General features: G+C 40.3%; 1 protein-coding gene across 3 annotated transcripts; it reads left to right on the top strand.

Moving 5' to 3' along the window:
- The first annotated feature begins 274 nt into the window (after positions 1–274).
- On the top strand, positions 275–23,186 carry TMOD2 (tropomodulin 2 (neuronal)). 3 transcript variants are annotated; one of them, XM_009885714.1, is made up of 9 exons: positions 275–482; positions 2,226–2,382; positions 14,388–14,510; positions 16,762–16,839; positions 19,277–19,407; positions 20,062–20,169; positions 20,432–20,575; positions 20,902–21,046; positions 23,152–23,186. In XM_009885714.1, the coding sequence occupies exons 1-9, from the start codon at positions 357–359 to the stop codon at positions 23,184–23,186; spliced, it is 1,047 nt and encodes a 348-aa protein (XP_009884016.1). In that variant the 5' UTR covers positions 275–356. The 3 variants fall into 3 exon arrangements, with proteins under 3 accessions (XP_009884016.1, XP_009884015.1, XP_009884017.1); XM_009885713.1 differs by having other exon boundaries at positions 16,762–16,848; XM_009885715.1 differs by lacking the exon at positions 20,062–20,169 and having other exon boundaries at positions 16,762–16,848.
- Positions 23,187–23,373: the final 187 nt, after the last annotated feature.

The raw sequence follows: 23,373 nt of genomic DNA, 5'->3' as shown, positions 1-23,373 counted from the left end.
GATAAGTTCCCAATGATTTTTTTTAAATCTACGTCTCAAAGCTTCTCTTTACCGCTGTACCCATGAGGTTCCTGAGCGTACTATACCCTTCCTTGCTCTTCCTGGGCCACTGCTACACAGGCAGCCCCAGCGCTTCCCATTCCCCCTCTGCTGAGCCAGGACATCTCGCTGCTTTGTTTTCATTAATCAAGTGTAAATGTGACTGTCAGCATGCAGGCTTTTTAGGACTATATCAGCTAAATGGAGATACTCATAATGCTTTATTGTTAACAGTGAGTGAAGCCGCAAGAAGCTCAGTACTCCTGGATGGTTGAAGTCTTGAAGAGCAGCATCAGTCGAGAAGTGCAGCAGGAGCCATGTCTCTGCCCTTCAGAAAAGAGTTGGAAAAATATAAGAATATCAACGAAGATGAAATACTCAGCAAACTCTCAGAGGATGAACTGAAACAGCTAGAGCATGTTCTTGATGACCTTGATCCTGAGGTTAGTAATGGGGGCCAGGGGGATCGTAGTTCAAAAGCTGCCGATTATAAATGCCACATACTGCAGCATTTCATATTTGTATTCTGTTACAGTAGAGGCAATGTACCCTAAAGGATGAGCAGCTACGCTGGGGACATTTTGGGTTTATTTCTGCTGTGGTGTGCTACTTGCTTTTGTACAAGTTGCTGTGCCCTGTCTCTATCCCTTGTCTATTTAGACACAAGCTTGCCTGCAATCTAAATCTTTAATCATGTTTGTACACTGCAGCATGAGAAGCTTTTTATGGCTGCTATTTCTGAACACAGCAATAAACAAACAAACATAATGCATGTTTGTGAAGATTAGATCTTTTGAACTTTTCAAATCTGTTGACTATGTCATTCAGCACAGATATTTTTAGCTGAAGAGAGTATATTTAGGCGTGATTAAGAAAAATAAGATTCAGCTACACAACCGTCATTTTCTCGAGAGCAAGGATAATTTGGATATTTGAAGGCACTCTCACAAAGAATTTAAAGATCTCGAGCCTGGGAACCACTCAGTCCTAAAATAACGAGGTTACAGTCATGAGTGTGCTGGATGGGAATCCTGATTCTACCTACCTGAAAACCTTCCAAACTGATGTAGGAGTTTGAAAACTGGCAAATAAACCAGCAGATAAAATCCATTCACTCTGGAGACAAAATAAATTTGAAAAGAGCACAATAGATTTATAGCTTCCAGTTTTATATCACAAACTTACCTGGAAATTAAGGGTGGGCTTTACTGTTCTCTCACTCTGCGCTGCCACAGTGCATTTTCTGGTAGGTTCAAGTATCTGCCATCTCAACGGGAGACACGGAACAGTCACAACACAAAAAAACAAGTCCTGGGGCATTTGTAGTCAAGCTACATACGTGCAGTAAACTTGTAGCACTCTGGGCACGTGTGTGCATGCACAGACAAAATGTCTAGTGACTTGAGCTCACTGGATGTGCTCAGGATTCCCTGGATATTTGCCAGAGATCAGACTTATTGTTCGTGTTCTGGCCAAGGCTGAAGTATTTCTGCAGTACTGTGGGGCATCTTCAGCATGTTGGCTTTACTGCACATGCACTGCAAAGTCCATGTACCTGTATTCCTTTCTGCGCTTTTCTGGGCAGAAATGTGGGGGCCTTATGCATCTTCCTGTATTATGAGATGTGGGATGCGGACGCAATCGTATGGTCACACAGCTACATGTTTCAAGCGAGGCTTTGTCTGTTTGCTTCCTGCATACTCCAAATAGCTGAAGTCCACATAATTCACCAATTACTTTCTGTGCATGCCATTCGTTTCTGAAGTCCAGGAGACATCTGCATTAGAACGAAAGGAATTTTTGAAAGAATTAAAAGAGAGAAAAATGAGAAGGAAGAAGAGTAAATGAAGAGAAGAAAATGTAGAGAAAACTTATCCTGATCTATTTACCTGGACTGCAAACTCTAGTTATAATATATGCAAAGCAAACGGCTCTGATCTTGCTCAGTTCTTTGGTTCTGTGATTGTAAATATGGTTAATAAAAATATTAAGAGGTGACGCAAACAAGAAGGCTGGAAGATATCCTGGGTTTAATGGTTACATTTAGGTAATGTGTGTTATTGCTGTCAACAAAGAGCATTATGTGAAGTGACACGCAAAGAATAGTTTCGTTAAAAAAAACCCACACATTGAAATTGAAATTGGAACACTATCATCCCCTTTACATGGCTCCCTCTCTTTCACAGAACGCCTTGCTTCCAGCGGGATTTCGGCAAAAGGACCAGACCACGAAGCCTGCCACGGGCCCTTTCGACAGAGAACGCCTGCTCTCGTACCTGGAGAAGCAAGCGCTTGAGCACAAAGACAGAGAAGACTTTGTACCATTTACAGGGGAAAAGAAAGGTACAGTCTGTCTTCATGTCGGTGTTGCGTAATGGACTGCACAAGCACAGGCATCCATCGCTGCCTGGCCTTGGTGTGGAATACGCTGGCACAAAAGAGGCAGAGGCTGTTACTGTGCAGGGTGAAGCTCAGGAGTGAGGGTGAGCGCTGTCGTAGCAGATGAAGCGGTGTTTTATCTGGTCTGCCTTGCTACTCTGGAGTTATTATGGCAGGTTTGATCAGACCCGTTGGTGGGTGTGGGAACACAGGAACACTGGTCCAGCAAAGGGCTCAATCGGCAGCTCCCAGATCAGTAAATGCTTCTGTGTGCAGTCAGGGATGGACAAGGGTGGCCGCCCTGACTTCACTGGCACTATTCCCACGTGAAGCAAGGGCACTGTACTGGGGGAGGTGTTTAGGAGGAAACGTATCAAATCCCTTCCAAAGTAAGTATTGCCTACAATTGCTGTAAGTAATAGCTCAGGGAATACTCTTACAAAAAATAAGTATTTTTCCACTTGTTTACTAGCACATCTGGCAATGCTATTCATGCAGACAGTTTCTCTGCTTCCCCTTGTCCTACAGCGACAGGAAAAAAAGGGAAAAACAGGAAAACCTAATTCTAATTGTTCAAACATTGGTAGGATAACCTTAGGGCAGGAACAGTCATATTTTTAAGCAAACAATGTTCCTTTTGCACCATTACCTCCTTTTCCTCATTTATATACGGTGAATAAAAATGCCTAGCTCAGGCCATCCCTTCATTCAAGAAGTAACTTGTTATGTCTGGGTCTGTTTCTGGCCACCTAATGAATTTGCCATTATTTCAGTGGGACTTGCTTAAGGGGAAGCAGATATTTCAAGAAAGTCAAGTGCAACATTTTTTACTTTATGTACCATTATCAAAGATATAAAATGTTATTTGCAGGCCAAGAGTTGTTACTATCATTACATTGTATTCTCATTCTTGAAACAATGGTTTTAGACAAACGAGCCATTTTTCAGCTAGATCTGATCGATGTCTTATTTTATCATGCAGCATATTCTTTAACCTGCTTTTTCCTCCATTCCACTTGCACTTGCTGCGATTCACAGGGTCGGCTCTGAGCCCACTGAAATGCAGGGACACTGCAGAGATCCTCCTGGTAGCAGGAGTGATCAAGCATGTACTGTACAGAAAGGAAAATGGGTTACTGTAGTATGGATTTATTACCAATTGTTTCCATTTTCCAGTCTCACATACAGCACTGTACTACCGCAGTGCAAGTTACCGCTTGCAGGTCTCTGCATATTTATACTAACACCTTCATTCAGGTCTCACCTTACTGATATTTACTGACTTAGGGCTTAGAATTTGCATGCTGCACTCTCGTCGTGTCTGAGATCTCCAAACATGCCTGAAACATAAGTACACAAAATCCAGCAGTGCGTGGAATCGCATATACCCATAGGGCTGGCACTTGATCTGAACAAAACTAATCCCAGTATTGTCCCTGACAGTGTTATTGTACGTCCTGGCCTGTTTATTCTATTTCAGCTTTCTTTTGATGAGGCTAAAGCAGTATTATTCCTATGTTTGCTTCCCTTAAAGTGCTTATTAGTGCTGCTTATGAATTCCTGGTGTCTCTGGTGTAGAAATGCTACTGCTTTCCAAACACAAATAACCACACGCATCACTTTTCCCTCAGCACAGAGTGAATTCAGCCATGCCAGCATATAAAGCTATTCTTACTTTGTTTTTTGATTCACTGTGATCATTTGCTTCAAAATTACAATTTTAAGAATTACGAGGTTATGACAGCATTTTAGGCTAAGGGAATTATTCCCTAAATTTCTCTTGTTCCTTGTACAAAACCAGTTCCTGACAAGATCTCCAGTATCGACTTTAGCAGATTAAGTCAAATGAAAACAACCACGTGTTCTGTGGTTTCTGCAGTCATTTTACAACTATAATCAAAACACAAAGAATTCTACCAGATTTTGTTTTAATTCAAAGGCCAAATGCCCTTTGTTTCTTTGTTAATATTAGAAATAACTGAATTAATCTGAGACCTGTACGCCTGATGAGGTCCAGTATCTTGAGGACTGAGAACTGGATGAACAGCACAGCGTCATTTTTGTGCTGCTTTAAGGGAACTGGCTCTGAGAAAGAATCTGTTTATTCTGAACTTGATCCCATATTGGTACTTTTGTCTCTCTTCTGCCACCGACTTGGCAGGAGGTGTCCTACAGAAAGACAACCAGAGTTCAAGCACTGGGCTTCGCTGTCCCCTCTTCTTGTTCTCTGTCCCCCTGGCTCCGCACTGCAAAGACTTCATGCAGAATCTGACCCTTACAAAACATATGACTGAGATCTCCATCTGCCAAATGTACTGGAATCTTCCTATGAATTGTATGATAATTCTGCTAATTGGGTGAAACATGATGAATGTCGCGTAAAGGCCATGAGTGGCTGGCTCTGGATCTTAGAATCCGTGCTTGTAACAGCAGCGGTACTTATTTTGACAAACTCAACTGAAGAGAAAATAACAGAGTAACTCTATTAATATATTAATGACTTGATTTTCATTTATACCAAGATATTTTTTATGCAAGGAAATAAATCAGTCCTGCAAAGACATTTCCAAGATACGACACTGCATGACAGATTTAAAGTCACTTAAATTAGAGAATAATTAGTATTCTTCCAAAGCTCAGTAATTAGTTCAGAATAAATAGTTTGCATTTCTAAAATGTGTCCTAAAAGAAACTAAAGAAGAATATCTCTTGAGGAAAAGCTTATTCTTCACCTTGTGCATGTTGATGGTCTCTAAGATGTATTTACAGATGGGTAAATATTTATATGATTATATTATATAGATGCCTGTTAAATGATTTCTTTACATTATAGCAGCGCTATAATGTAGCCATACTGTAAACAGTCTCCAATTAATTTTACACTAATTCTGCTAGTTAAAAATTACATTCTGAGGCAGCTCCAAAATGCATCCAGTTGAGCATAATTAGAAATGGGAGGTGTTGATGTCAGTGTACCTTTTGGCACTATTTACCACCTGAGAATATTTGTGTGTTGGTAGGATGTGTGGTTTAAGCTTTTGTAACTGTTTTGTGCTTTGGTATTTTTCTGCCACTGGGAAAGCATTTATTTTTTCAAATTTAGGAAGTGGGATGCTTCTACCAAATGTTAAGTGACATTTCTACCAGTTCCTATGTTTATCATGCAAAGCTGATACTGACTTGAAAATTCAGTGATGAGCTGAAAAGAAGGTGGCATTTAAAATATCCTCCTTCCAGAATAGTCTGTGATACATCATTACTGTTTATCTGGTGTCTCTGCCTCTCTTTTTTTGTGTTAATGTTTCATTGGAGAGTTCTTGACTGAAAAGCAATACCAAACAGCTGCCGAAGGACAAAATTCAGTTGCCTGCATTGGTCTCTATATGCTGAACACAACCATCAGGTTTTGATTGTGCTAGAAAACAAGCCAAAACAAATTCCAGAGCTGATGGGGATATTCAGAGCGGTTAAAACACAGGAAGTGTTAAATATGAGCTCAAGGTGGGGGGCTGGTTGTGCAGGGAGTTGTCTTGTTTTTGATTGTAGTCGTGGTTTCAAGAGGTTGGAAATGTTTGGCGAAAACAATCAAACGTATGGCATGCATTAGGGTTTTGACCCACTGCCATATTTCAGCTTGTTAATGTACTACGTTAATTGCTGTACAAAAAGAAGGTTTTAAGCCTGTAAGGGATAGCTCTCAAATTTCAATGAACTCCCAAGTTTTGTGCGGAACCGGGGCCAGACCGATCCCAGACCGCCAGGCGCACACCCCAACTGGCCACCAAGCAATTTTTTCAGACCACTTTACCCCACACCCTCCCTAACACAAATCAGGGGTGGGTACATCATTTGAATGTCCCCATGGTGAGTGTTTGCTCCCATAGCGGTATGCAAACGATCTGGTGGGTTTCAGGAGCTGCTGTGCAACACAGCTGTTCATCAGCCATCCCCACAAACAGAGGGTTCGTTATTAATGAGCTATGGGGATGCAGGGAGTTAGGGCTGATAATTGTAGCCATAGTGATTGGCAGCTTGTAAGTGTTTATTTTATGTATTTTTGGATTAGTTCCTACTTAGGGTGGATATTCCAGAAGTCCTTACATAGAACCTGATGAACTACAGAAGTTACTTAGACTGACCCACTGCATTTAACACGTATAGCTAGAACAGCCGGTTATCACACTTAGATCACTGTGAAGCCTTTCCTGTACCATTTTAAAGTTCATGAAATGTCCAGAAATAAAAAGAAAAGGTGGAGAAAGTAAGGGACAGTGCAGGCACAAAATATTAATGAGCAATGTCAACAGAGCATGTTTGCTCTCGTGGTCCATACAGCTGATCTCAGTTAAGATCCGAGTACTACTGGAATACAAACGTAAGCTATTAACAATATTTCTGTTTCTGCTTTGTTGCAGTGGTTCTCTTAACTACATGAGGCTAATGAAACATAATTGAAAAAAGTTCTGTTGTTGTGAAATACCATTAGCTATGAAAAGTTGGCCGTGCCATTTTTAATTGCTATAAGGATTGCTGTTCCAACCCTTTACCACTACCCCTGTTTTCTACAAGGTCTTCCGCTCCTTGCCAAACCATTTAATTTTGGATCCAGTCCATTTCTCATCACAGTCACAGAAAAACTCCAGTGGATTGGGCTATTATTATTTGTGGCTGGAAAAGGAAGGGGAACACTTGGTGGGATTAAATGCTTGTGTGGGATTAAATGCTAACATTTTTAGCCAACTGATAAAAGGGAAAAGTAAGAAAATAAGAATGATGAAACCAGAGAACTTATGGGCAAACCTGTTTTCAGTTGCTCTGGCAGAGACCATCTATCTTGCATGTGGCAAGCAGAGCATCAATATGCAGCACTAGTAATAACGATAGTCATTTTCAGAAGGTCAAAGTATTAGAGTAGATGCTAATGAGTTCCAATTTCAGTTTCTCTAACAGACTCCATATAAAAAATCAGGGTTTAGTTTAGAGGCGCAGTGCTCTTGGGTTGACAAAGGCAGTCTTTCCACCCCCAATGCTGGAATGGTTTGTTTAAATTTTTTTTAAATTTTGCCACCTTCTTCCTGTTCATCAAGGCTTAAATTTAGAACCGATGTTTGTCTCTTAAAGCACTGAAAGTGCTGCAGTTGCTGACAGTAAAGCCTCCAGCCAGTGCCTTTCACTGCTTGCTTTTGTAAGACCCTGGTTTAGTTGCTCATGACTTTGCCAAACTCACACAGTTCACACTGAAACTTCCCATGCTGAGAGTTTGCCTCAGGCTGAATTTTTGGAAAGTGTCAGCAAAAAGGACTCAGCTGTTTCCAAGAACAAGATTAGGAGAAAACACATTGTTTTAGCCCTCTAAAGTAAATTTTTCCAGCTGTTTTTTTTATGAGCTGCAGTGCCTCCATGCTTTGAAGAGGGGACTTGAAATATATGCCCTTTGCAATCCCCAGGGAAATACATTTGAATTCGGCATCTTCAAAATATTGTACTTTCTTGTACATCCAGTTTGTTATAGTGTTCTCCAAATATTTCCCCTGCAGTGAGTATTAGTCATGTCCTCAGAGCTCCTGCCTGGATGTGCAGACAGCATGTGTGCCAGCCCAGCAGTGCCCAGCGAGACCCGGCATGGCCAGCTGGAAGGTGCGGGATGCTCTTCCAAATTGCTCCTGAGAGGCCACTGTCACACCAGAACCAGGGCAGGGAGACTCTCTCCTGCTCTGATAGTGTTCCACTCACTTGGGAAGGGCTCTGTAAAGGAGAAAAAAATGTAAACAGCCAGCAGAGAGGTGGAGGGATTGTTTTTTGAGGAGTTGTATGAGTATGTTCTGGGTGAAGGACTATATGTGGCAGTTCTGGGGAAAGAAGATGTAGTAGAAGAGAGCAGGGTAAGGAAGAGAGGGCAGAGGGAAAGGAGGTGGTGGGAAGGGTCAGGATTCAAAGATGAGCTGGACCGGGAGACACAAGGGATGGGGAAGGCACGGTGGGCAATGAGGAAAGGAACAGAGGAGAAGGATGTGTGAGATGGGAGAAAAGAGGCCAGAGAGGAACATAACTAGTGTGGCACCTAGCCTTCTCTAAGTTTCAAGGCTCTTTGATGTCCCTGAGAACCTGAAGCCCAGCAGGACAGCTTGACTCTCCTCCTCTGCTGCCATTCTACATCAAACACAAGAACTTTCTGCTACTGTTGGGGAAGTGGGTTCACCCAGGTGGTCATCCAGGCGACTGCTGTAGGACTACAGGGATCCTAACTATTGTGATAATTCATGTGAGGGTCTGATGAAATTCTGGGCTTCCTTCTGTTTTAAAGATTATAGGTTGGCTTTTGTTTATTTTATTTGGGAAAGCATACTTTTCAGATGAATTCTTCACAGGGTGTCACTAAGGTGGGAGAATCATAGCACGCTGACCAAAGTCAAAGATGCTGCTGCAACTTGACTTCGCTCTTTGTGTATATGCACAATAGATTTAATAACTTTGGAAAGCTTAACTTTGCAACCTTCCTATTCCATTATTATAATTTTTAAGGTATAGAATATGTAGACACTAATCCAAGAGTAACAGTACAGCAGCAACTATGATACTGCATTTTAATAACTCCTAGCTTTCAGCTTCACACTTATTTGAACGTGGCCTGTTTTCTTCTTCATAATACAAATTTATTCCTGGTAAGAACTAATTTAGCTCCATTTTCATACAACTCTGTAGAGGAGTTTAAGGAAGCTTCAAAAGAAAAGAATGGTGCAAAATGGAAAAAGTGAATCAGGTGCCTGTGATTTATGCAAGGCAGATTTCCAAGATTATTGAATTTCACTTCTAAGGTCAGTGCAGCGTTCTGTAATTGAGAATAAACAGGCACTCACTGTAGTCAGTGATGCATTGAAAAGTAAAAATAAGCGTAACCAGATATTTTCTTGAAAGTACAATAATCTGAACTACGGTTTATAGGAAAAGGAAGTACGTTACTGTTTTACAATTATGGTAGAAAATGTATTTGTATTATAAATTTAAGTAACTATCCTTAATAAAACTGATTTTAAATAAAGGACATTTTTGCAGCTTGCATAAATAGGCTTATTTCCCATTGCTCTGTGCTTTGTTGAATTTTTGCCTGTACAATTTTGGCTTGTATGAGGTGGGAATAAATACTAAGTATTAATACTAAATAGAAATGGTGGCAATTTATAGTTATTCACAAAAGTCTAATGACATAAGAAGAAAGGCAGAGAGAAGATGTACCAGAAATGATGTTCCAAATGCTGTTAACTATGAATGAAGATGAAATCCTCAGTGTTTTTTATATTGGACACACTAGTAAAATCCTACCAACTATGCTGTTAAAATTCCCATGTGTCGTCGTGTGTCCCGCCCCCTCCCCCCATATAACAATAGACAAATAAACTTACTTTATAGAAAATAGACTTGAAGTAGTTCTCTGCTCAATTAATACATTTTCCTATAGATGTGCATATGTGGTTGTGTAGTTAACTATTATTGTATAAGGAGATGAAGTTAGGGATACATTTAATTTCCTTGCTTTACTTTGACATTGCTCTAATGGGGGCAATTGCATAATGCAGGAAATCAGAGCTTGCTGAAACCAAGTGGCAAAATTATGTCTGTGGTTTTATGGCTATACCCAGTGTATTTCTTTTTTTCATAGAATTTGGTTTCCTTTTATCTCACTCTGCATTTCTATATCTCTCTGTTGGCCTTTTTACTGAATCCTTCTTCTCTCTGGTTTTCAATGGATCTTTTCCCTGAGCCTCTTTTGAGTAAAACATGAACCATCTCATATTTCAATTTGAATAGAAGTTTTTCAGTGTGTGAAAAGGAATAGGTCTGCTGTTAGACTGAGCCAGGACAAATCTCTACTCACTGCACTCACAGTCAGAAAGTCCCTGTGTTATAATAAGCTGCTTCAGTTGTCACCCAGGTCACCCCAGGCACTTATCTCAGTTTGACTCAAAGAAGGGGAGAATTGCATTGATTTACGCTTAAAATTTCGTCTTGAAAAAAAGCACTTTGGATTCCAGACGTTTTGAGTTTCTATGCATGTGTAAAAATAAAGTGATATTTTAATGCTTTTTTTTTTTTTTTACAAGAATTGAATTTTGTTTTGCAGTTAAACACAATAATATATTATTTTTTTACAGAAATGTGGTTATCTTAGTGTTGTTGACACTGATGTAGCTCAAGTATGACACGTATAAACATAACTTTTGTCACGGTTTTTTTTTTCATTGGTAGAAAGATAAGCTATTACTATTAAGACTTAGCACAGAACATGAGTATATTCTGGAGGCAAAATGTAACACAGCCGACATTAATTATGCCACATGGAATCTTATAATAAAGTACCTTCTAAAGTACAGTGTGAATATAAAGAGCACCAAGAGCAGCAGCCGTTCTTCATAAATCTCAATTTAAAATAATAAAATGTCACTATTCTTCCAAGGCTTCTTCCAAATAATAAATTTTAAATTTAAGCTGGACCATTGAAACAACCAGGCCACAGTCCATATTTTACTTTGTCCGTGAAGGCACAGTATAATGAATTGACAACGTATGGATGTGGGACTAGGAGGGACCTCCTGGATCTTTAAACTCTGTCCTTAAAATAATGAAGGAAAACTGGTTGACAGCCATCTATAAACAGACACACAGTTTTGCTGTTGGTGGACAGGTAATGAATTCCTAATAACGTGCTAAATGCACAAGCTCTTCTAACCCCTATCTGCTTTGCCACAGCATCCCTTCATAGTGGGATAATGCAAAAGAATGTTCTTATCTTCATAGCCAAAGAAAGAATATTTTTAAAATGCCACTGAACGCCAGCAGGGCCCACATATATTAAAGACATATATTGCCATCTTTGACATGACCTTGCCCCTTGAAATATTTCGTATAACCAGTAATAGATTTTTTTTCTAAAACATTTGCCAAGAATGCTTTAAATGAAACTATCATTGGGAGTCATATACGCATTTAAAAAGATTTGGGCTGCCATCCAAGAATTACATATGCCTGAAAAAAATGCTTAAAAATTGTATTCCTATATATGTGAACTGCATGGAAAAAGTATGAGCCTGTACTGGTTTCCATTACCCCTGGATTTCTTCAGTGTGGCCTACCCACACCCAAAGTCCATAGAGGAGGACCAACTGTAATACATACTGTGTCCAGTTTTCACAAGACTTGAGGTCCTGTGTCCCCTTACAATGTCATGTGTGAAAGTATAGATGTCTGTCAGTATTTGTTAACAGTCTGGCTGGGGTGTGCCTCTGTGAAGAATCTCTTACTGCCTGACGGAGATGTTTCATGGGAGCTATGGCTCTGTGAAGTATAGCTGTTAGGGGATAGTATTATCAGTCAGAATAAAGATAAGTGAGATTCCCTCAGGATCTTAAATGACCTAATGATTACTTGAAACTCATGTGGAATCACCACTGATCTGAAAGGAAATTATTTTACAGACAGTACTCCTCACTATTAATTGCTTACACAGATATTCTGATTAATTTTGGTCTTCCAGCTACCAACATAGAAACACAGAACCATAGAATGATTTGGGTTTAAAGAGACTTTAAAGATCATCTAGTTCCACCCCCCCTGCCATGGGCAGGGACACCTTCCACTAGACCAGGTTGCTCAAAGGCCCATCCAGCCTGGCCTTGATCACCTCCAGGGATGGGGCAGCCACAGCTTCTCTGGGCAACCTCACAGTAAAGAACTTCTTCCTACTATCTAATCTAAATCTCCCCTCTTTCAGTTTAAAACCATTACCCCTCATCCTATTGCTACATTCCCTGATAATGAGCCCCTTCCCATCTGTCCTGTAGGCCCCCTTAAAGGTACTGGAAGGGGCTATAAGGTGTCCTCGGAGCTTTCTTTTCTCCAGGATGAACAACCCCAACTGTCTCAGCCAGTCTTCGTAGGAGAGGTGCTCCGGCCCTCTGATCATCTTTGTGGCCCTCCTCTGGCCATGTCATGGCCACATAGTTATGAATTTTTTTCCTTATGTTATCCTTACCAGTCAAACTGGCATCAAGTTAAATCTTGGTCAGTGGTGTCTGGAAGCTGCCCTCCAACACTTCAGTTTAGGTGGTAGTACAGAGAGAGTCTGAAATCTTAGCACCTGTGCTGTTATGAAATCTGGAGAGCATGACTAATAGATCTTCACACAGTATTTCTCACCCCAGATTTCCACTTGATTTTTGTTTGATGTTGCTGGAATAACTGTCTCAGATTCATATCACTCAGTGCACTGTGAAAGTGAAAATGACTCTTACCTTTGGCCCACAAAGGCTTTTATCTTCTAGAAGCCTCTTCTTAAAAAATTACTTAAAATATTGCATGAAAAAGGAATTGTAATACGATCCTACTTTGTCTTTCTTCATAACCTTCCACCCAGTTTTGTACTCAGAAATTATACAGACTTAGTACAAATATCTCCAGGGTAGATAATTCAAATTCTGCGTCAGTAGACTTTGCCAGAGTTTCAGAAATGTCCATTAAATTTTTTTTCTGAGCTTATTCAGTGACCTCAGTCATGGAAGCTGACAGCATAGAAATTGCTATAGGCAAACTTGTATGAAAGGGATAAATTAACTGGTCATTATCTACATGAAAGTGATACTTGGGATCATAATGGGGAAAAATTAAGCCACAAAAGGAAGCAGAGGCAAAGCATCTGTAATTCAACACTAAATATCAGAACTGCATTTATTAATGGTAACAAAATAATATCACTAAATACAGTTAAAATTAAACTATTTTAGAGACATTTCAGAAAGCCACAGGATATGCTTCAAACATTACATCTAGAGTGTACAAAGCCGCACAAAAAGACAATTCAAAGTTGGCAAGGTGGCCAAAGCCACCTGCATCCAAAGGTTATCACAGCTTCCTTACAATGGGATTAACTAAAGCCTGCTGGAGATGTAGTGGTTAGGGACAAGGTGAGGGGAACTACTCCGCAGTGGACAGTAGAACATGGGAATTCAAAGAATTATCGGAGCAATGACACTCTCTGTTGCATGTGGCATCACCTAACCTATTACTGACTGTATGGGTTTGGTACAGGAAAGTGCTGAGTGGGAGAAAAGCCCCAGCGGTGCTGGTGACTGAACTGCAGCCCTAGCTCTGATTTAAAGGGTCTCGTGCCAAGTATTTGCAGTTGTATCATCACACTACTGAGGTTAACTATAACAGCAGGCTACAGGAGTGGTAGGACTTTTTGTGTTGTTTCTGGATTTATCCTACAGTTTTCTCATTTCAGCAAAAGGGCCAATGATCTCAGTCTTGGGGAATATCGCATGGAAACACACACCTGCTGACCCCAATGTAACAGCAGGATAGAAGGAGAGACAAATAGGTCAGGAGTCTTTCTTAGGGAACATGTGGTTCAGTTCAGTTCAGTCTTTTCAGGCCTGCACAGATGATCAGGATAAGGCCCTTTATGTCAACGATCATCAGGAGACACAGAGGGGAAATACTCATGGAGAGACTGGAAATTAAACTGAGTTAATGGAAGAGAACAGGTTTGCTAAATTTTCAGTCTCTTGTATGGAATTTGGTAAACTGAAAAGTTCTTGCAGTAGAATGGTTTTAACTATTTCTGGTGCCTCATTTAAATATAAGGGTGATATTTCTGCAAGTTTTTTGCATTGACCTGATTCTGCCTATTTAAGGCCACAGGAACTTCAGAAAAATCCCAGCTGTGACTGCTCCTAGGGAATTATTTTAGGAAATTTGCTTCAATATTAACAATCAGAGCAGAAATCTGCACCTTTTATTATTAGACTCTTATTGAGATCCTGGCATCGAGGATAGCATCGAGTAAGAAAAAGGAAGACATGCCCTTGATATATTTCCAAGCAGTTCCATTGTCACAGACTTATTCCCACACTGCCAGGAGGTAGATGAGTTATTCCAATAATTTATTACTCACTCTGGCTTTTTTCTTCTCTTAGGAAAGATATTTATCCCTAAAGAAAAGCCCATAGAAACCCATACAGAAGAGAAAGTGACCCTGGATCCGGAACTAGAAGAAGCCCTGGCCAGTGCTTCAGATACTGAGCTCTACGACCTTGCAGGTTAGATAATATATAGGTATGATCCTCCTACGTACCCATCCAGTTTTTCTCTGCCTGGACCTGCCACCAGGAGTGTCTCACAATCATCTCCCAAGCACCTGCTGTTTCACTATACAGACAGGTGGCCAGCCTGGGGGCCACACATTGCCCATAAGGACTTCAAGCATGACTCGATAGCTGCTGCATTTTAGACATCTCTCATCTACTTCTCATTGATGTGGCAGGCAAGGAGAGAAGATGAACCAGTTAACATGCTTTGGGGAAGGGAAGGATCAAGATGGTAGGACTGCAGGCTGGGCTGTTTGCATCGTAGTGGAGACCATTGATGTTACTGCATCCACATTGTTTGCAGCATGCTATTGCTACCTTCTCTCAACTCTGACATCCCATATCGTGGGATGAACACATCAGAGGATGCAATGGATGAAGATTCTGCATCCATGAGGAAATCTGGAATCTAACCCCTTGAATCAGAAAATTGGTTGCCAGCTGATCAGACCTGTCTAACTTCACCACTTTTAATTCATTTCCTTTAATCCAAAGTATAACCTCATGTTTTAGAGTGTGCACAAAGGAAATAATTTTGAAATGTATCCACTTGCATAAATAACATTTGAACCTACAGTATAACAAAGGCCAATCTGTAGTTCTTGAGGCGCCTGTAATTTTCACATGTTCACATCATGGGTATATCATATGTTTATGCTAGTAAAAGATTATCATCTGAATCCCTAATCTGGGAAGAAGCAAACCAGCCAGGGCTGATGAGATTAATGCCAATGGGTCATTCTAAGACCCCGCACAATCTAGTGTTGAGACCTCACCGTGGAACCATTGACATCTCCTGCCTTTCCACCCTGTTCAGAGTGGATCCTACCCTTCCCTGGGCTTTCTGAGGTCCATGGTCTATCTTTTCGGGCCACTAGTCTATATAAAAATTTGGGTGGGAGAATTTCAACTCTACTGACAATTTGTTGTTTTTTATTTGGAAAATCCAAATGGAATATTTCACCATATTAGATTAATCTGAATCTGGGTTAGATGAACATAAAACTCAAAACTCTTATATCTACTATATTGTCCTTTTAGAGGACATGATCTTGCTATTATCTTCTGTAATTCCTGGCTACACTACACATTTCTGGATGCATTAGTCTTGGCTCTGAGCGAAATGTGGTGTATTACAGGATTATAATGCAGCTGGCACTTCTTAGGAAGTCCGAAGTTCAGGGAAGGAAGTTCCAAGTTTTGCTCATCTCTGATCAGTATCCAGCCATTCATGACAGAATTTGTAGGTATCAAAGAAAAACAGCAAGTAGCACACCTACTGCCGAGAGTTCTGAAAATAATCTGTAACAGCAACTTAAGTGTCATTTGCTTACAGAATAGAGTATTTTCCATAAGAAAAACCTGGTGATAAAAGTAAAAATCTACATTAAGTTAATAACTTCTAATTCCTGCATGATTCTATAGAATAAAGTCCAATTAGATAACTTATGGAAGAAGTATCAGCAAACACAGAACAATTTATTCTTTGACACTGTGGAAGTTCATTTGAAGAAAAGATAACTCTGCACCTTCTTTTATGGAGTTTTGGTTTATTTTGTAATTTCTCTCATAATAGTTTATATCTTCACTATTTGAAGTCCTGGAATATATTCTTTTTTTCCACAAGCACGTTAGCCTCCATATGCTTCTATAAGAAACCTCAGTGTGAATGCCAATTTATTAAGTTAACCTATTGTATTAAGTACAGTCAAATTCTTCTTGGATATGCCAAACAATACAACAAGGAGCAATAGGTGGTTCAGGTTGTATATAATAGAAAAAGATCCATTAGGAGTGTAGCACTGAAACAAGTTACCCAAAGAGATTGTGGGATTTCCATCCCTGAATGTTTTCAGGATCCAGCTAGACAAAGCCATGGCTGACCTGGTTAATACTGGCAACACTCCTGCTCGAGCGGGAGGCTAGACAAGATGACCCGCAGTGGTTCTTTCCAGCTGGCATTTCTGTGATATGCATACTACACTGCTTCCTTTGTTCAAAAACTTATACTAAAATGTCTGTATCTCCAGTATTTAGACCCTTAAAGACTCTCCCTACAAGCAAGCATGACTCAGAGTTAGCATTTTATAAAGGTTTTTTTTTTGTTTGGGTAACTAAACTAGAACTTGTAGCAGGTATTTTTCTGCAATCTTTGTTCCTGCCATTAACATTGTATCCTGTTCCTGGTATTTACACATTTTAGCTGTTCTTGGAGTGCACAACATGGTGAACAACCCAAAATTTGATGAAGGAGGAGCCCGCAGTAAAGATGGAAAAGGAAGCGTGAGAAGTAAGCAAGCAGATTTCTCTTGTGGGCTATATGTCATCTTAGGGACTTGTACACCTACAGGTTGAGTGAATTGGTTTGACTTGGTGTATTGTAACTTGGCCTTACCTTGACTGATCTAATTAATCGTGAAGGGAAGCTCTTTAAAGTAAATATAATCTTAATATTCATTATCTATAATGACAACAGTACTATGTGAATAAATCATTCCTAAGGAACTTTATTTTCCTAGAGAGCAATAACTGGCTCTGCAGAGGTGCTTGACAGGATGGGAGTATTTGAGAAGCGAAGACATATATATTTTCACACCAATTTTGGCAACAGACAGAAAACATAGCAAGCTGCAGCGAAAGGGTGGCCAGGACACAGGCCAGGCCATCTCACCCTGAGTCCCTACAGTTCCGCAACTAAAGAACGACTTGTAACCACGGGGCTGGAGCATGGCAGAATCCCTGGCAGAGTCACATCTCTGACCAGAGTCACATCAAGCTGCCTTCACAGGGAGGCAGAGACTGCATTGATGTGCAGATGTTCCTGAGAGATGCCAAGCTTCGATCCAGAGCTCATCACCTCCAAGCTCTGGGATATCAAATGGGCTAAACTTTGCTTTTTAAGACAAAATTGTGGAATGCTCTTTTCTAGGGAAGCAGTACTCAAAAAATGTTTTCTCCTTTGCCAAGGACTTTCATTTCCATCCTTCTTTACTAAAGGGGAGGTGGGAAAGTAGACAGAATGTCACTTCATTTTTCTCAGGATTAAGGCTGCTCTGCAAGCCTCCCCGGTGGGGCCCTCTGCAAGCTGCCATCTATCTCGTAACAGGCAACTGCATGCATTACTAATCCACATAGATTTCAGAATATTTTTGTTGTACTAAGTCAAAATGTCAGCTATGTGAGTCAGCTAAACTATGCTCCAATCACAGACTTAAGAACCAGAAAATGACCGTCACATCACTTTATTCTTTGGTCCAAAAGCAATACTTTTCTTTAGCCAAGTGAAATACTTCAGTAAAAGAGGGAGACGTCTCAAAAGTTGCCCATCAGTGTGGCAAAAAAGCACCATTATTAAAGAAACATGATAAAACTCATGGGAAGCAACAAGAAGTAGAAAGCGAAAAATACTGCTAACTCTAGACTAAGTATACTGCCATGTTGAACCAGAGGAAGGGTGGAAGTCTCTCCCCAGGTCCCAGCTTGGCAGGGTGTTGCCACAAGTGCAAAAAATGCTTTGCTGGTTTTTTTTTTAACTTTCCATCCTTGCCTCCAAGATAGGGCAAATTCTCTATATGCATTTTACCAGTAGTTTACAATTTCCTACTCCCTACGAAGGCTGGAGTATTACTAACTGTTATTATTTTGAGGTCTCTCAAGAAATTAATAAACAAATACAACGTTCATGGAAAAAAGCAGCAGGGTGAAAATCAGCTCAAGGTTTGTGTAAGACTTCATCTCTACTAAAAGTACAAGTTCTAAAAAAATACTTGGTTTTCTTTTGGCCCATGATATGGCATGAACTTTACCCACTGCACTGAACAGCAATGTGTAGTACATTGAGACTTGAGCACAAGTCTTCAAAATCACTCACTGTCTGCAACATAAAATAAAAGGGCTTAAACTTACTTGTGGTCAGTAACATATTCCTTTCTTGCCTCTAGTGGCTTCAGTGGTCAGGGTTTATAGATTAATCTCCACAGTGACATGCGTGGGAATTAGAAGTACTAATTGTGATTTTTATGCATGTCTAAGAATATTGATAGCTGCTAGCTTCCAGCATTAAAAACTGTATCTCTTTGGAGCATGAACACTCAAAGACTTCATAAATCTTGGTGCTGGCAGACAGACTTGCTTTTCATGCTTTGATAGTTTTATTACTTAGAAAGTGCAGATGTTGCAATTTTACAAGAGCTAACTGAATTTGCAGTAAGGCTGATAGCATCAGCAGGGAGAAGGAAATGTAGGGGTCTCCTGGTCATGTTCCTTTGTGTTAGCACAGTCTATTCATAGGTGCAGGGACATCTTCCCACTAATGTAATGGGCAAGTTTTGAGCACGCCTTCCTTTACAGGTGTGAGGCAAAGAACAAAGCAGCCCTTGCAGTATATTACATCCTATACAATAGTCTTTAAAGCTGCTTTGGCTCAAATTAATGGTGCCGGCACTTTTGACATAAAAGGAGGAATTTGCCCATGACGATACTGCCCAGCCGCTGTGACCACAGCCTCCAGTGACATGCTTCTGGGTGCACCCTTGCACAGAAGGTGCAAAGGGCATGGCAGGGATAATGGGGCTAATGCTCCCATTTCCAGGTTTTGTGGTTCATATAAACCCTTTCTTGAATGCTACAGTACAAACCTAAATGGGAATTGAAAAGTCAGACCGTTAGTGATGATGTCTGTTCCTCACATCAACGTTTCATGAGATCTTGTGTTGCAGATGTGGTGAAAGGTGAAAAGGTCAAGCCCATTTTTGAGGAGCCACCTAATCCGACCAACGTGGAAGCAAGTTTACAAAGGATAAAAGCAAATGATCCCAGTCTGACAGAAATTAATCTCAACAACATAAAGGTAGATGCTGTGGTTTCATTTATGTCATCATAGGACGTTTTGTTCAAATATTTCCAAAGCTTTTGCCTTTTATCCTCAAATTTTGTCTCTCTTTACTGTTCAGAAGAAGCAGGACACATGGGAAAGGGGTGTGGAGGGAACTGTTGTAGAGGTTTCAAGGTCATCAATGCCTGATATTGAATTAGATGCCAATTAAAAGCCCAAGGGGTGACCCCCTCTGGCTGCCTTCCCTTAGCAGCCTATAAAGCAAGGTATCTCATGGGCACTATATAATCATCACCGGCCAAATTCAATTAGCCCACACCTGCAAATGGAGGAGGAGCTGGCACATGGAGACTGAGCAACCAGCAGCAAAATCAGAAAGTGGCTCAGAGATCGGTCACGCATTTGCCTTGGCCTGACCCAATTAAAGGCAGTGCTGACATCGCATCCTAGCGCAGGCCTCCACGGGTCTCTGAAGGCCACTATGAGCAGAGAACACATTGTCCCTTCTGAGATACTCTTAAAAGCATCACAGAATCACAGAATATGGGGGATGGCATCAGGGATGTTTAAATTGCATAGACTGTGGCTATTAATCAATCGGTTTCGTAATAATTAAAATCAGTGAGGTAACTGGCTTTCCTAATTATTTGGTTTATCTTTTTAATGCAGAATATTCCTATTCCAACACTGAAAGAATTTGCAAAAGCTTTGGAAAGCAACACACATGTGAAGACATTCAGCCTTGCAGCTACTCGAAGCAATGATCCTGTAGCTATTGTAAGTTTAAACACTGTTTGAAACAAACCCACAGCCTTTTTTAAGTAGGTCTGATTCTACTTTAGGATGCATTCTTCATTTTCCCTTGCAGAATTTCCCTGTTACTATGCAAAGGAGAATTGTAATCTCTTCTGATCTAACTCTATGTTCTTCTAAGCCTATTTGTGTTTTATTTCTTTGTAGGTACATGTTTTGCATATTCTCTGTTATTCCCTGAAACTTTCAAGACATTATCTCATATTCCCGCTTTCTGACCCCTCAGGCATTTGCAGATATGCTGAAAGTGAACAAAACACTGAAGAGTCTGAATGTAGAATCCAACTTCATCACTGGGACGGGTATTTTGGCACTGATTGATGCACTGAAACAGAATGAATCCCTGACAGAGATTAAAATTGACAACCAGGTAAAGAGAGCCTTGAGTGAGCCTACTTTTATCTCTTTTCTATATGGATTCCCAGAGGGTTCTCCTAGAGGGCTCTGGCAAAGTCAACGTAGCCTCTGTGGCTCAGTCATTTGGCAGCTCATGTCCCATGCCCGTGCAACCAACCAGTGGAAATCTTCTAAATAAAACCGGCCAAAGCCAAATATAAAACTCAGAGCAAAGTCTCCAGGGACAGGATCCTCTTTGTAGTTTGCAGCACAGCACTGAAATACAACCACTTATTTCTCTCTCATATGAAAACCAATATTTTTGTTTCTTTTGGGGACGTTTCACCACATAACTGACAGAGGCAGCAGCTGGGGACAGCTGTAGAGATGGAGATTGCCCAGATGCTGGAAGAAAACTCCAAGATTCTCAAGTTTGGATACCAGTTCACAAAGCAAGGTCCAAGAACCAGGGTAGCAGCAGCTATCACTAAAAACAATGACCTGGGTAAGATGCTACTACATTACTCATCATTTGTTTATGCGAGCCAAGCCCTGACCTTCCTAGACACATCTCTTCCTGTCTGCACAAGACTGAATTTTAACTCTACAACTTTCCATCTGCTATATGTGAGGGGTGATGCTTAGCTCCACAGACTCTAGACTAGACAACAGCAAAGATCTTACTGTGATTAGGAGCCACTATTCTCCTTCTCCCGCTCCTTTTTGGAAGGGGAGTTACTTCAGCCTTTTCCATGGAGTACCCTGGATTTCGAGCTGCCCTGTCAGCTGTTCTGGCCTGTAAATAGAGAGCCAAACCCATCCTATTTGTTCAGTCCCCACTTCTTTGCCCTGCTCATGACAGACCAAGCCTGCCCAACCAACAGAACAAAAAAGACTTTCCTGCCTGCGTGACCAGGTACACGCAAAGACAATAAAGCTTTCCAAGTTTTACCTGAGGGTGACATGCTCTGCTCTGTGTGCTCAACACACAGAATAAGAAGGAGATGACTAGGCAGGAGCAGTTTACAGTAAGAAAGGAAAAAAATACTAACTACGTGTTCTTAATCAATTCTACTTCAAAGTGGGGTGTCAAACCATGATGCCTTTGCTGGCTTCAGCTTGGGTTTCTCTGTGTGAGAACTAAGATAAAAGTTGAGCTAGAACCTATTTCTTTCACACATACTTTTATTTTTTTGCAGTTTTAATTTTTAGCAGTACCTAAGCATTCCAATGGTATACCATTGGTCCTGAAACTATTAGTGTCCCAGAATGGTATTTGAAACATCCCACCAACAAAGAGAGAAAGACCTTTTTTTCTACTATTTAACGAGTTGCCATTAGACATATGTCCTGTACCTAATCTTCATTTTCCTGCTTTTGTATTGTATGGTTTTGTTCAAGATTTAGTAGGACAGACTACCTTAAAGAATTCAATAAAATAAAATAAATGAAGCAACAAAACACTGAAAGCAGTCACAAGTGACCGATGTTACACTGTAAGCTTTGGAATAATGCAGTCTGCCGAGAAAGTACCATGAAATAAACCTCCTGATAGTAAAGTAATGCAATGTTTGTAGTAATACATTGTTGTTATTGACTTCCTGTAGTGAAAAGCGTTCATTCATCCAGTTTTACTGCTTTTGTTCTGTCCTTCAGCAGTTCAATATCAGACACAGGACATGACAGTTTGATATAACACCAAATTTTGTATCACACGAACAGGAGAACCTCACTAATCTTATCTGGCCAAGTCAGAGAACATTCAATACATTTTTATTAGGGTATGGAGTAGCAAATGGTGCCTGCTCTATACCAGCTCTAATGTATCCTAAGTGCTATAAAAATTCACATGGGTCTGCTTGTCAAAATAATCCTGCCCATAACACAAAGCTCATCACCATCTGCTTTGCTAAATGGCAACTTCAACCTACTTGGTTTCTAGTGAGAATCCAGAGCTAATTAACTTACCATTAGATGGCTGATGCAATCAGAGCATGTGAAGTTTAAACAGATAATTTAAGGTCTAATATGATGTTTTCCTTGTTGCCAATACTCATTGATATCAGCACTTATGAGTACTTCAAATTATTTTCTAAAAGGTTATGATTATTGCTTACCTATATAGAATACACTTGTGCAATTACAAAAGTTACTACGTTTTGATGCCTAATGCTTAAATAATCCAGATCACTGCCATGCAGACTTAAACAGACCAGTATCAACTTAGCTGGAACACAATGTCTTTTAAAAGAACAATAAAACCTATAAGAAAAACCTAAATGGAGCCATTGGGAGGAAGAACTGGAAATGGTGATTTCCTCATCATCTAAAACCTTTAAGTCAGAATCTGATTTTTACAGAAAATGTATTGATATGAACTTTTGGTGAAATTCTACAGGCTGTGATACAGAAAAGTGCAGTTTAGATACAATTGTTTTGTTTAGTATTAAGGTCTGTTAATTATGGCATTTATGGACATAACCCTGCTGAGTATTTCTTAGGAGCTTCTTCCTTCTTATTCATGTTACTAGCAAGGGAGTGTGTCAGTGAGAAAAGTCCTTAGACTCTCAGGAAAGCAATAACAGCTTTTTTCTTGTTTTATTGGTCTAGTTCGTAAAAAGCGGGTGGAAGGAGAGCGGCAGTAGCCACGCTATAGAGGATGCGAGGCAAGATTGGAGGCACCAACAACTGCAATCTCAAAGTGCTCACTGGTCAGAAGGGAAAGCACTGGAAAACCATTACAATGGGAGTTGCTCGTTTCTGTTAATGTCTCTTTTTAACCTTGAAACACAGTCTGTTCTTTTTTTTTAACTTTCATGGTTAATTTAATTT

Source organism: Charadrius vociferus, unplaced genomic scaffold (assembly GCF_000708025.1).
Source record: "Charadrius vociferus isolate BGI_N301 unplaced genomic scaffold, ASM70802v2 scaffold325, whole genome shotgun sequence".
Classification (NCBI taxonomy): domain Eukaryota; kingdom Metazoa; phylum Chordata; class Aves; order Charadriiformes; family Charadriidae; genus Charadrius; species Charadrius vociferus.
The sequence above is the reverse complement of the archived record's forward strand: the minus strand, read 5'-3'. Positions and strand labels throughout refer to the sequence as shown.

Coding starts and splice junctions, on each gene's coding strand:
- TMOD2 (XM_009885713.1), top strand. CDS start 357: ATGTCTCTGCCCTTCAGAAAAGAGTTGGAAAAATATAAGAATATCAAC. Junction 20,170..20,431: donor GCAATGATCCTGTAGCTATT/GTAAGTTTAAAC, acceptor CTGACCCCTCAG/GCATTTGCAGATATGCTGAA. Junction 20,576..20,901: donor AGATTAAAATTGACAACCAG/GTAAAGAGAGCC, acceptor CATAACTGACAG/AGGCAGCAGCTGGGGACAGC.